The sequence below is a fragment of the Melitaea cinxia genome, chromosome 21, assembly GCF_905220565.1.
Source record: "Melitaea cinxia chromosome 21, ilMelCinx1.1, whole genome shotgun sequence".
NCBI lineage: Eukaryota > Metazoa > Arthropoda > Insecta > Lepidoptera > Nymphalidae > Melitaea > Melitaea cinxia.
Genome location: NC_059414.1, coordinates 5840475 through 5854385, shown reverse-complemented (window position 1 = coordinate 5854385; position 13911 = coordinate 5840475). Strand labels below are relative to the sequence as shown.

The following is a 13911-nucleotide window of genomic DNA, read 5'->3' as shown; positions in this document are numbered from 1 at the left end:
CGAGCGAGGGCGCGGAGGACATGTCGCCGCGCACGCCGTGCTCGGTGGGCGCGGGCGCGCGCGGGGAGGCGGGCCACCGCCGCGTGCTGGAGCAGCGCCGCCACCTCGTCATGAAGCTGTTCCACGACCACGGCATGTTCCCCACCACGCAGGCCACCACCAACTTCCAGGTACCACCCACTAGTAATAGTGATGATGTGCGCTCGGTGGGCGCGGGCGCGCGCGGGGAGGCGGGCCACCGCCGCGTGCTGGAGCAGCGCCGCCACCTCGTCATGAAGCTGTTCCACGACCACGGCATGTTCCCCACCACGCAGGCCACCACCAACTTCCAGGTACCACCCACTAGTAATAGTGATGATGTGCGCTCGGTGGGCGCGGGCGCGCGCGGGGAGGCGGGCCACCGCCGCGTGCTGGAGCAGCGCCGCCACCTCGTCATGAAGCTGTTCCACGACCACGGCATGTTCCCCACCACGCAGGCCACCACCAACTTCCAGGTACCACCCACTAGTAATAGTGATGATGTGCGCTCGGTGGGCGCGGGCGCGCGCGGGGAGGCGGGCCACCGCCGCGTGCTGGAGCAGCGCCGCCACCTCGTCATGAAGCTGTTCCACGACCACGGCATGTTCCCCACCACGCAGGCCACCACCAACTTCCAGGTACCACCCACTAGTAATAGTGATGATGTGCGCTCGGTGGGCGCGGGCGCGCGCGGGGAGGCGGGCCACCGCCGCGTGCTGGAGCAGCGCCGCCACCTCGTCATGAAGCTGTTCCACGACCACGGCATGTTCCCCACCACGCAGGCCACCACCAACTTCCAGGTACCACCCACTAGTAATAGTGATGATGTGCGCTCGGTGGGCGCGGGCGCGCGCGGGGAGGCGGGCCACCGCCGCGTGCTGGAGCAGCGCCGCCACCTCGTCATGAAGCTGTTCCACGACCACGGCATGTTCCCCACCACGCAGGCCACCACCAACTTCCAGGTACCACCCACTAGTAATAGTGATGATGTGCGCTCGGTGGGCGCGGGCGCGCGCGGGGAGGCGGGCCACCGCCGCGTGCTGGAGCAGCGCCGCCACCTCGTCATGAAGCTGTTCCACGACCACGGCATGTTCCCCACCACGCAGGCCACCACCAACTTCCAGGTACCACCCACTAGTAATAGTGATGATGTGCGCTCGGTGGGCGCGGGCGCGCGCGGGGAGGCGGGCCACCGCCGCGTGCTGGAGCAGCGCCGCCACCTCGTCATGAAGCTGTTCCACGACCACGGCATGTTCCCCACCACGCAGGCCACCACCAACTTCCAGGTACCACCCACTAGTAATAGTGATGATGTGCGCTCGGTGGGCGCGGGCGCGCGCGGGGAGGCGGGCCACCGCCGCGTGCTGGAGCAGCGCCGCCACCTCGTCATGAAGCTGTTCCACGACCACGGCATGTTCCCCACCACGCAGGCCACCACCAACTTCCAGGTACCACCCACTAGTAATAGTGATGATGTGCGCTCGGTGGGCGCGGGCGCGCGCGGGGAGGCGGGCCACCGCCGCGTGCTGGAGCAGCGCCGCCACCTCGTCATGAAGCTGTTCCACGACCACGGCATGTTCCCCACCACGCAGGCCACCACCAACTTCCAGGTACCACCCACTAGTAATAGTGATGATGTGCGCTCGGTGGGCGCGGGCGCGCGCGGGGAGGCGGGCCACCGCCGCGTGCTGGAGCAGCGCCGCCACCTCGTCATGAAGCTGTTCCACGACCACGGCATGTTCCCCACCACGCAGGCCACCACCAACTTCCAGGTACCACCCACTAGTAATAGTGATGATGTGCGCTCGGTGGGCGCGGGCGCGCGCGGGGAGGCGGGCCACCGCCGCGTGCTGGAGCAGCGCCGCCACCTCGTCATGAAGCTGTTCCACGACCACGGCATGTTCCCCACCACGCAGGCCACCACCAACTTCCAGGTACCACCCACTAGTAATAGTGATGATGTGCGCTCGGTGGGCGCGGGCGCGCGCGGGGAGGCGGGCCACCGCCGCGTGCTGGAGCAGCGCCGCCACCTCGTCATGAAGCTGTTCCACGACCACGGCATGTTCCCCACCACGCAGGCCACCACCAACTTCCAGGTACCACCCACTAGTAATAGTGATGATGTGCGCTCGGTGGGCGCGGGCGCGCGCGGGGAGGCGGGCCACCGCCGCGTGCTGGAGCAGCGCCGCCACCTCGTCATGAAGCTGTTCCACGACCACGGCATGTTCCCCACCACGCAGGCCACCACCAACTTCCAGGTACCACCCACTAGTAATAGTGATGATGTGCGCTCGGTGGGCGCGGGCGCGCGCGGGGAGGCGGGCCACCGCCGCGTGCTGGAGCAGCGCCGCCACCTCGTCATGAAGCTGTTCCACGACCACGGCATGTTCCCCACCACGCAGGCCACCACCAACTTCCAGGTACCACCCACTAGTAATAGTGATGATGTGCGCTCGGTGGGCGCGGGCGCGCGCGGGGAGGCGGGCCACCGCCGCGTGCTGGAGCAGCGCCGCCACCTCGTCATGAAGCTGTTCCACGACCACGGCATGTTCCCCACCACGCAGGCCACCACCAACTTCCAGGTACGGGCTAGCTCGACCGACGAGCGTATGCCTCGCCTTATGGTGATCAATCATTACAGCCTATACAGTCCACTGCTGGACATAGGCCTCCACAAGTTTACGCCAAAAATAACGTGAACTCGTGTGTTTTGCCCATAGTCACCACACTGGGCAGGCGGATTGGTGTCCGCAGTACTGGCTTTGTCGCACCGAAGACGCTGCTGCCCGTCTTCGGCCTGTGTATTTCAAAGCCAGCAGTTGGATGGTTATCCCGCCATCGGTCGGCTTCTTAAGTTCCAAGGTGGTTGTGGAACCTTGTTATCCCTTAGTCGCCTCTTACACCTTATGGTAAGCGGGTACCGAAGTCTATAAACGCCTGCGAGACCGGGAGCATCGCAAGCGTACTGCCGACTCGACCCCCGACTTTCGTCAGGAGCTCTGGTCACCTTAATCATCACAGGAACACTACTACTAGAGAGCAGTGTTATTTAACGGTGTTTTTCTGTAAATTTGGAGGTACTTTCCCGGACGAGCTGCTCCAAATTTTGAGCGGGATGTTGCCTGACGTGTCCTACCTCAATAAATGTAATGTGTAAATGTGTCGTCTCTTATATAATTTATAATAAGTTATTAATGATGAAAGAGTTTATTAAGTAGAAATTTTAGAGATTTTCGTTTATAAACAAACACAATTTTCCTCTATAAAATATTGGTATTGTATTTATATATAACTATAAATCCGACGCAATTTACCTACTTTCAAATTAATATCAAACTAGTCATCATTATTGTTATTTTATGGTATATTTGCGTCACAAAAATGGTGATCGCACTGACATAAGAATTAATCATTAATATTAAAGCTAATTAAATATTAACAAAATTCTGTAAAATAAATCACAAAGTTGTTGTTATTTTAAAAATTGACAATAAATGCTACTGTACTATCTGAACTCTTGAATTGCTCAATCGGGACACGTCTTTCTAATTTACTTCGATATTATTGGTCAAGGGGCGTCTCTTAGTTTAATGACAACGATGACCGACAATTTATTAATATGAACATACTATAGTAATAAATGTCGTATCGCAGGCGGCCCACACTGACATATTCCCGACGAAGACGTCACTACAGTTGAAGATCCGCGAGGTGCGCCAAAAGTTAATGGCTCAGTCCAACCTTACACCGCACTCGGAGGTCAACACGCCTACCAGTAAGTCTGAATCATAATTATTTTCCATTTGGAGTCGTCCAATCCTATCGCAGTCCACTGCTGGACATAGGCCTCCACTAGTTCGCGCAAAAAATGGCGCGAACTCATGTGTATTGCCCATAGTTACCACGCTGGGCAGGCGGGTTGGTGATCGTAGTCTCCTGTTCTCTGGCTTTGTCGCACCGAAGACGCTGCTGCCCGTCTTCGGCCTGTGTATTTCAAAGCCAACGGTTAGATGGTATCCTGTCATCGGTTGGCTTTTTAAGTTCCAAGGTGGTAGTGGAACTGTGTTATCCCTTGGTCGCCTCTTACGACACCCACGGGAAGAGAGGAGTTGGTTATATTATTTGCTGCCGTAACCACACAGCAGAATACATTTTATTACAATTAAATTGAACTATGTTTTTCAGACGTGAACTCCCCGATAGTGTCAGCGGCCCTGCAGCCGACATCAACGGCCAGTTAGCGATACGGTTACACAATCTCCATTGTTATTCGGGAATAGGCAACATGAAATAATGTGATTTATAAAACTGTGACGTAATCAACTTGATTTTCCACTTGGAATTTTCACGAAAGTTTTGGTGGAAGTTAATTCCACAAATTGATATATTACATTAAATAAAAATAAAAAACAATTCCTCGACACAGTAATAATTCTAAATATTAATATTTTGTACTTTAAAATCAATACTGCTAATGATGTTGTTGTCTCAATAGGCAATGGAGTAGAATACGAATAACGAAAAAAAAAAGGAAATAGGAGAATACGAATTGTAAACGTCTAAAGTACCTAATCTATTGTTATTACGTGATGGAGATTGTTAGAAATGCGCCGTTGCATTTATACATAGATAACGCAAAAAATTGGTTATAATATTAAATATTAACAAATGATAAATTTAAGTATATAAAAATGAGAAAAAATAAAAATAAAAATTGTTCGATTGTATGCGTGTGCGCGATGCAAGTTAGAAGTGCGACTCGGGTGTATGGTGTGCTCCTACGTATCGCTTACGTTTCAATTTATCTCAACACTGTTTTCAAATATTAATAATGCTATAAAAAATTAACATTCTAAGCTCATCGATAAACTTTTTATTGGTAATGTTTTTATAATACGTTTTCATGAATTCCGTGTTACGTGATAGTAGAATGGATTGAAGCGTATCTTGTTAAGGCTTATAATTTGGGAAAACCCTAATTGTATTCATTGTTTCTTACAAAACCTAAATGACAAATGTCATCAACCTTGTAATCGGTTCTACTAACACGTGGTGTCAATAGTATTTTTATTATCATAAAAAAAAAATACCAGTTGATTACGCTATCATATAAAACAATTTTTTTAAAGTATGTTGATCCCCTAGGGCGGGTTTCTCGAACTTGTCGGTTATATTATACCTAATTGATGTAAACTTTAGCAGTACCAAATCTTTCATGTATTGTTTATCATACTCAAGATTATGTTAAACAATATATTTTATACCCGTAGTAAATTATATTTAAAAATTATCCAATCAAGTCAAATACTAACCAATTGAAGTAATAGTTAAAGAAGAACCGTGATGTAAGCAAAATGAGTTATTTTTAATCGTCAGATAAATGTTATTTAAATTTAACCTCTCAATAACCACTTGTCGAAGAACCACCCTTTAATTTTAAAATTAAATCATTCTGATTTTAAATTAAAAATATTAATTTAATGACGTTTTCAGAATTGTATAGAATTTAAAAGAAATATAATGTAAAACTTTGAAAATGTCTAAATTAATATTTTTAATATACAATAATGAGTATTTTTTAATTTAATTAGTGAAATCAGAACTAGCACCAATGTCAGCTAATCTTGTTATTATTTTATGGTCCATGACGTAAGTTAATTTGTAGGTTTTATAAATGTACGACAACTATATCAACCCCAATAGAGAATAGAAAACTATTCATATAACATACTTAGAGATTCGATTGTTTGATGTTATTTTTTTTTTTATTTATAAATTATAACAATCCGTTGACCCACTACTAAAATTTTTTTTCAACGTGTATGATGAGAACTTATGTATGTATGTATGATTTCATATTCGAAATCTGTCCAAAAAATACAGTTTTGCATAAAATCGAGTAGTTATCGTATAAATCTTAAAATGTAGTAATTCTTTACTTCAGTATAGCTAGCACATTACTCATATGAGCACGATCTCAGTACATTTTAATGTATGTAATTTTATAGTCGAATTATAAGATTTTCTGTTTAGTATTTATGGATATGAACGTTTCTAAAATGTAAGTTTTTTCATTAATTCACGAGAAATTGTGCGATTCGATCAATATATTGTGTTAGGGAGATATATTAATTTGCTATGGATATATGTTTATCGCCTATATTTGCATTTACAGTTTTAATACTGTTATATTTTAAGATGGGTATTGCAATAAAACTTCTTGAAACTTTATTTTAAAGCAATACGATGTCGAGATTTAAGAGAAAAATTAAGGGGGGGAGGGTGGGTTACGAAAATATTTGTTGCGAACATTAATTATTCTTTAAGTCATTAAATTGTATCGTTTTCTATTTATGTTGTGATGTTGGTCTTCCACGTGTTTTAATTTTTTTTTTGATTATATAAAAGGATATCTACTTATTTAAAATATGTAATTATGTACACTGTACAGTGATTTAAGTTAAGTGAAGGAGAAGTTTGATTGATTTGGATGCCATGTCTATTCAGTTGATGTTAAATGTGACACAAATAGTAGGATGATATACATTAAAATAGTTTGTTAGAGAATTCAATGCCTTAATACGTCTTTCTAGTTGTAAGTCGTGTAGTGGTTTTCGTATTTTGAATATATCGATCGACGTGGTTTACATGAATCAGCTCAAATCATTTACTACACTAGATAAATAAATCAATATTTATACATTTAAAAATCTCAATGTAAATATTAGAGTTATTTCGATTTAGATATAAGAATTCCTGGCTCTCAAAGTAATTAAGTTTGTTCTTTATTTAGAAAGAATATCTTTGTTTTTTTAATAAAAATAACGTAATTTATTTTTGAAAAATTTTCGGCCAGCGTAAATGTTTATATAATCAAAATTTATATATTTTTTAAATGATCTCTTTGAAAATGTCGCGTTAGATAATTGCTTTAGGAGTCCGGAAGTGAAGAGAATTTATTAAAAAATAATAATCTAAGAGATATTTTCGCACTGTTAACACTATCTTTGATGGTGTAGATCAATATTGATGAAAAGTTAATCATGAAAAGTTCAGATTCGAAATAATTATATAATCTGATTTTTCATTTCGTATCTCATAAGTCATCGGTGTAGTGAATTGGTCAGTCGTTGTCACATATTGAATAAAATCATACTGTTGTTACCACTTAGACATTGCAAACGCACTATAACTTCGAACTAAGGGCTACGTTATAAATAAAACTAACACGAGTTATTTTAGTAATTTTCGTCTAGCGTTTACGATTCTATCGTATGTATTTGTAAAAAACGATCTGTTGACCGAATTTTCGATCGAACTGAATATTGTACATCGAACGAATTTTGTAGTGAGAGAATAAAACCCATAAAGTTTAATTAAATTTTTGTGTTGCACCCCTTTTCTATGGACAACTTTAAATAAATCACATTTGTTATATTCGTACGGTACAGGTTGCCAGTTATAAATTGAAATTTACGTTTATTCCTTTTAATATTCTATAATATTTTTGTGATTTTGTATACCGCTTAAAACTTATATAGGGATAGCCTATCATTTTTATATAGCCATTTATGTCAAAATTATTATATATACATACTATAGTGAAGGCACGATTCAAACAACAATAGATTGTATCACGCAATATATAACATAACAGATACAATAGCTTATATCTCATATATATATATATATTTCATTTACGTTTTTGTTGCAATAATTCACCGTGTAATATTATAAATGGTTATTTCGCTTTTGATCGTTTGTAGATATGTTTCAATTTGCTTTAATAGTGTCCATATTTTTAAGTTTTTTTTAATGGGATGTTCTATGTTGGTGTTGAAGTCGAGTGAATGTCTTTCGATGTGTTAGTATAATAACAAATATGAAAATCTTAATGCTGCGTGTTACTAGTGCCTTATTGACTTTCAGGACATCGTGTAAAGCTTAATACGTTCCCAATAGTAAGTGTCACGCGACTCGCACACTCTGGCCTCGTCAGTCAATAAACATTGCGTAATAGGCAGATATTTTTAGACTGAATTAACTTTGTTTTGAATAACAAGTTGTAATGTTATATTTTTAAGAGTATTAGCAATTATTTCAAAAGAACATTTTTAAATGAAGCATTTCATATTCGTTATTTATTATTATTTTTTTTAATAAGGCATTAGTCTAATTGTTTAGTAAAAATGGCATACGTGTAAATATCTTGTTTAGACATTTTATTTAGATTTAAGTGTTCAATTTTAATGTATACTAGATTGAATTAGACGAAATGACCTTAAGAGAAATATCTGAAGCAGTAATTCACTTGTAATGACATAAGAAGTTTTATTTAAATGTTTATGAATCCAAATAATGGACCAATAAATAGCTATTTAGTGATTGTAATCAAAATTAATACAGACAAAATTCATTGTGTGCAGGTAGTAGAAAACCAACCCATAACATGTGGACAGATTGTTTAAGCATATTGGATCATTGTACGAACTTATGTTAAAACATAAAAACCTCGAAAGCATTGTTGTCTTTTATTTTTTGTCAAAAGATTTGTCCCTAAGATTCGTTTTGCCACCTACCATAACTGTTTTATTCTTGTTTTACTGCTGACATAAAATATTCAAACCATAATTTTGTGATGTAGCAGCTACACTTTTCTCATAACTAAAGCTTTTTTTTTAATATGGCCAGAATGTATATCTATACAAATAAATGAAATTGGAGTGTCCGTTTGTAATATTAAAATAACCGCTTTTTATGTATGCTTGCTTGCTTCAGCCTGTAATATCCCACTACTGGGCATAGGCCTCTTTCCCCATGTAGGAGAAGGATCAGAGCTTAATCCACCACGCTGCTCCAATGCGGGTTGGCGGATATATTCCCTACTATGAGTAACGATCGCTATCAGGTGTACATGATAACAACCGGCACCGACGGCTTAACGTGCTCTCCGAGGCACGGTGGGGAGATCCACAAGGACTGCATAAACACCCAAACCACTGCAAACACCTGTATGGTCAATACAAATGTTTGTCATGTACGGGGATCGAACCTGCAACCGCCAGCGCAACAGGTACAATCCATGGCTGTAACCGTTGCGCCAACGCGGCGTCACTTTCTATGTTTACACGGTAAATATACCAAAATAACATTTTTTGTCTGTCTGTACGTTTGTTTCGGCTAATCTCTGAAACAGCGGGACCGATTTTGACAGGACTTTCACTGGCAGATAGTAGTTGTAGTAAGGAGTAACTAAGGATACTTTTATTTTAGAGATTTATTTGATTTACCTGGCGAACTTGGTACCGCCTAATTTTTTTTTCTTGAATATAATAATTATATATATCGAAATAAAATATAGCCTATCTTTCAAGTTGGATCAAACTGCACATGGTATGCAAATTTGATTAAAATCGGTTAAGTAGCTTAGGATTCCATCGCAGACAAACAACCTGATAAGTAATTTATATATATATTAAGATGAACATTAAACCTTTCAAATTTATTATAAGGATAGATAAATAAAAAAGGCGTATTGTTTATAATAACAATGTTTACTAACTAGTTCAATACACTAAGCATATATTATTTTTCTACTTTGTTTACTGCATCATTTTCATCATCTTGTTGGGCACTGATTAATAAATTAGGCCTTTCTTGTTCAAGCATGGATAGGGCAGCTTGAAGCTCTATATTGTCTCCTGGATCGCTTATTACTAGGAATTTAAGTGCAGGCATCCTTGCAAGTGCATATACACAACCAACGCATAACTTGCAACCCATTAAGTTTAGAAATTCTAGGGTATCACCGTTTTGACCAGCTATCCTATCTAGACACCAAACATCAACATATTTATTATTTCTTAATGATAACCATTTCAGGTGATTGAGACCGGTTAGGTTTTGTATCCCTTCATATCTGATGCCATTGTGGTGGAAATTAGAACAATCAATGGCTTCAACAAAGTAACCTTCTTTGTAAGTGTCCGGTAGTTTGACTGATAATATATCACCAATGATCCATTCTTTTTTGCCTTTCAACCTGAAAAGAAAAATAGATATAAACTGCTATTTATGTCTTGAACATCTACGTGAGGCAAAAACTTTGTACCCCTTTTTATGAATAATGGTTGGATGGAGGAGAGTGAAATTTTGCATCCTTATAGTTTATAGAGAAGAAGTACAAAATGCTAATATTTTTTTGAAAGTTATGCATAAAAAATACATTATATCAATAAAAAAACATTACACACCCTATCATATAGTAACAGATTTTTTTGTGTTCAAACAATTTAAACTCATTATGGTTGAATTTTGACCACAGGGCAATTACTAGTTATTTTTTTACAATGGTAACTTGTTTTTATCGATTATATGTTTATACATGTATTATACCTAATTAAATTAATTCAAATTGCCACTGATAAGTATTTATTTTAAATTAATTTAATACATACACAAATGATAGTTTCAATTTAAATTGTATGCTAAATTGAGTATTGTAAACAAAAAAAAGAAGGCTTTTGTTGCTAAACTGCAAAGTGGAGTGGAGTTGTATCAATCGAAAAAATAAAGTTATTCTTTAATGCCTGATCCTAAAAATAGTTAACAAACCTAATGGCTGCTTGACGATATATAAAAAAGTGACATGCCGCTAAGTTTGCACCGAGAGCAACCACTCTTTCTGGTAAGAATTTTTGGTTTACTATTTCTTGTATTTGTTTCATTTCTCCCCACCATTGCTTTATATCACCAAAGGTTAAATTTGGAAGTTTCTGCATAGCATTCAGTATGTTCATGTTGGGACTTTTTTCGACGAAAACTGATAGCTTGCTTGTCCATTCCCCATCCCGTTGTGTCCAAGGTCTTCTCCATTCAGGATATTCTTTACCATGTACTTTACGCGGCTGACGACCAGCCTCATTGCGTTCGTATATAGATTTATATTCGCAATAATTTCTAGAGGTTATGTACAATGAACGATAAAAATTGCTTGGTTTAAGTTTTTGAGCCATCATGTAGAACCTATATACAAATATGTCTTAATTCTAATACGTCCGTTTTTAATATTTATACCATTTTTATATTTTTAACACAAACACATCGAAATCAAAATATTACATTGAAATTTGACATTGACAATAGTTGTTGTTGTTTTAAAATTTATACCCCAATAGGGAAAGGCAAAGGACTATAATCCATACAGCCTAGTTTGAATTTGTAAGTTTCTGTTCAGATATAACAAAAGGCCGGAGCCAAGTCTAAAGTAACTTCATTTTTCTTCTGATTCGATTACTAAGTTAAGGCCGAAGCCAAGTCTGAGATTTCTTATTTTCGTCTACCCTTCTTTGTCCATGAGGTCCAAACAAAGTCCATAATAGTCAGGCCGAAGCCTATTTGACAATATTTAATGTCTGAAATATGTACAGATAAATAATACGATGCAGCCTCTTGTATTACAATTAAGTAAAAAATTGTGAATGAATCAGCTATGATTAATTTTGTGACTCTCACAAAATGAATTATGTGAAAGCCATTAATGACTGGACAAACAATCCTCTACTCTAACAACTCAACTTGACTACAAATATTTGCTACACATACATAGACCTGGGAATATTTCTAAATGGATAGTACACTATCAACTTTGAAAGATATTGACCAAACTGAAATAGCTACATCAATAAATTGCAATATCGAAAACTTAAGTAAACATATAATTAATATAATTATTTGCAGGCAAACGAAAAAAAACCGACTTCAATAGGTAGACGAATGTGAACGATGAAATGTTGTAATCAGATCTCGATGAAATTTAAATGTGACCACATGATAAGCATCGGCTTTCGATTAATTTAAAAATCATTAAAATCGGTACACCCAGTAAAAAGTTATGCGGATTTTCGAGAGCTTCTCTCGAAACCTAAAAATGATCACTTGCACATTTTTAGGCTTTTAACGGAATGTTACGAAACTGACAATATTTTATATGTGCCTGACAACGCAGATCACAATGCAAGCCTGAAGCCACAGCTGATTGCTACTTATAAAATGCGTAATTAAAACTTATATTAATATAAGGTTTCGATATTATCAAAAAAAAAAAGATTAAAAATAATATAAGAACTTTTTTAATAAATTAATTCTGTTTAGAAACGAATAAAGAGTAAGAATACAATCAATGTTTTTCTTTTTCCGTATCCGTATTGAGTAAACTTACTCGTCAAACTATGAATGTAAGTTGTCTTACGATGTTCATCTAATGTGGCCGTACAAGTTTCAGAATGTTGAAATATACTCATTCTCATATATATGAACTTTTTGAAATCCGTTGAAACAGTCAAACTTGCACCTTTAGGTGATTTCAATATTTATTATAAATTACTATATGTTTATTATAAGAAAAATAAGTATCAGGTATGTGGTCCATCTTTGATTTTATTTATAATATATGGACCAATGACGTGGGAAGGCTGTTGGGCACAACAGAGATTAGACAAGCGAGGGACAGAACAGATTGGCGGAAAAAAGGGAGCCCTATTTTTTAAAAATATATTACATATGCTCAGCAGGGGGCAATAACGGGCCGATGATGATATGAATTATTTCGATTTGACTGAAATAATTTTAAAAAGAGGCAACCAAATCAGCCCATCACAGCCGGTGAGGTACCCCTCGTTCGCATAGAACCAGTGTAAAGCACAGATCAAGTAAAAAAAAGAAGAAAAACTTAAATGGTACATCAATAAGAGTCGGCCATTTTATGTTATAACAATATTGTGTAGGTATACACGATTTTTGTGTAGGTAGGGCCGATCCATTGGTTTATTATATTATTGCTATCTACCCTCTCCCTCTGTCGAGTTATTTTTAAGTTCACTTCACTATGCAATTTTGACACATTTTGTGTTCAAATTTCGTCAGTTTAATATAAATCTTTTCATCAGTTTAGGATAGAATAACATTCCAGACAAAAAAGATCTACTTTATCATGTAATTTTAGCGAGCTTTAACGAACGTGTAGTAAAATAGTAAAATCACCATCTAATTCTGACACTAAACGCAATACCGTTAGACAGTTTCTCGTTAATCTTATTCCTAAAACGAGCTAGGAACAGCATTACAAGTGACGGACGCGATCCAAACAACGTTAAATCAAGATTGGATTGTGAATGTGGGAGCTTAATTGAGATGTTAATTTCATTGAGCTCGAGGGAACAAGGGGACTACTATCGCTTGGAGTAATATCTTAAGTAGTCTTAACGTGATATATATGCTTTAAAACCCGTGAGAATGGAGTAAATTTGATTACGTCAAATGCACTACAAAAATACTCAAGAATTATTTTATCTGTTGTTAAAATATTCATACTTACGGACAGTATTAGGTTAAGTTAAAAAAACGTATCATCCTTAACAAGAGAACTAATTTTTTCTTGGATAACAGCGAGCACTGCGACTAGGTATTTCTTTAGCTTAGAACTTATTTACAATTAATCATAATTTCAGTTCTTTGCTTAATGGCTTAATCATAATTTAATGATTATGCTAGTTTTGACAGCTTTCAGATTTAATATACTTAATAAGGTGCTGCTTGTACTATGGTCTAGAATAGGAATTAAAAAAAAAATTAAAACTAAACATAAAAAAGTAAAGTATTAGTATTTTTCTTATATACTTTTTCAGTTAAAAATTTAGTTTTATGATTTATTACTTGATGATCACATTACCCATGTCATATAAAGCATCAGAACTGAACAGAATTATATATTAAAACTTTTTGTCTATAATTAAATATTGGCATACTATTATATATATATATATACTAGTTTTAATGTGAAAAGAAGTTATTTTAATTTTAACGTAAGTAAAATATTTTCTACAATATAAATAT

The 13911-nt window shown here is 38.8% G+C and overlaps 2 protein-coding genes across 2 annotated transcripts in view; one reads left to right on the top strand and one right to left on the bottom strand.

Annotated features, from left to right (window-relative positions):
- Nucleotides 1–4457, top strand: part of LOC123663907 — a 47672-nt gene extending 43215 nt beyond the window's left edge. Inside the window, exons 31-33 of the mRNA XM_045598550.1 lie at nucleotides 1–170; nucleotides 3673–3793; nucleotides 4204–4457. Of these exons, the coding sequence (XP_045454506.1) occupies nucleotides 1–170; nucleotides 3673–3793; nucleotides 4204–4259 (347 nt within the window). The 3' untranslated portion in view covers nucleotides 4260–4457. The remainder of the gene's footprint in view (nucleotides 171–3672; nucleotides 3794–4203) is intronic.
- A 5098-nt stretch (nucleotides 4458–9555) lies between these two features.
- On the bottom strand, nucleotides 9556–11154 carry LOC123664304. The gene is made up of 2 exons (XM_045598896.1): nucleotides 10633–11154; nucleotides 9556–10060 (listed from the first exon to the last, which is right to left on the bottom strand). The coding sequence occupies exons 1-2, from the start codon at nucleotides 11034–11036 to the stop codon at nucleotides 9604–9606; spliced, it is 861 nt and encodes a 286-aa protein (XP_045454852.1). The 5' UTR covers nucleotides 11037–11154; the 3' UTR covers nucleotides 9556–9603.
- Between the last annotated feature and the right edge of the window lie 2757 nt (nucleotides 11155–13911).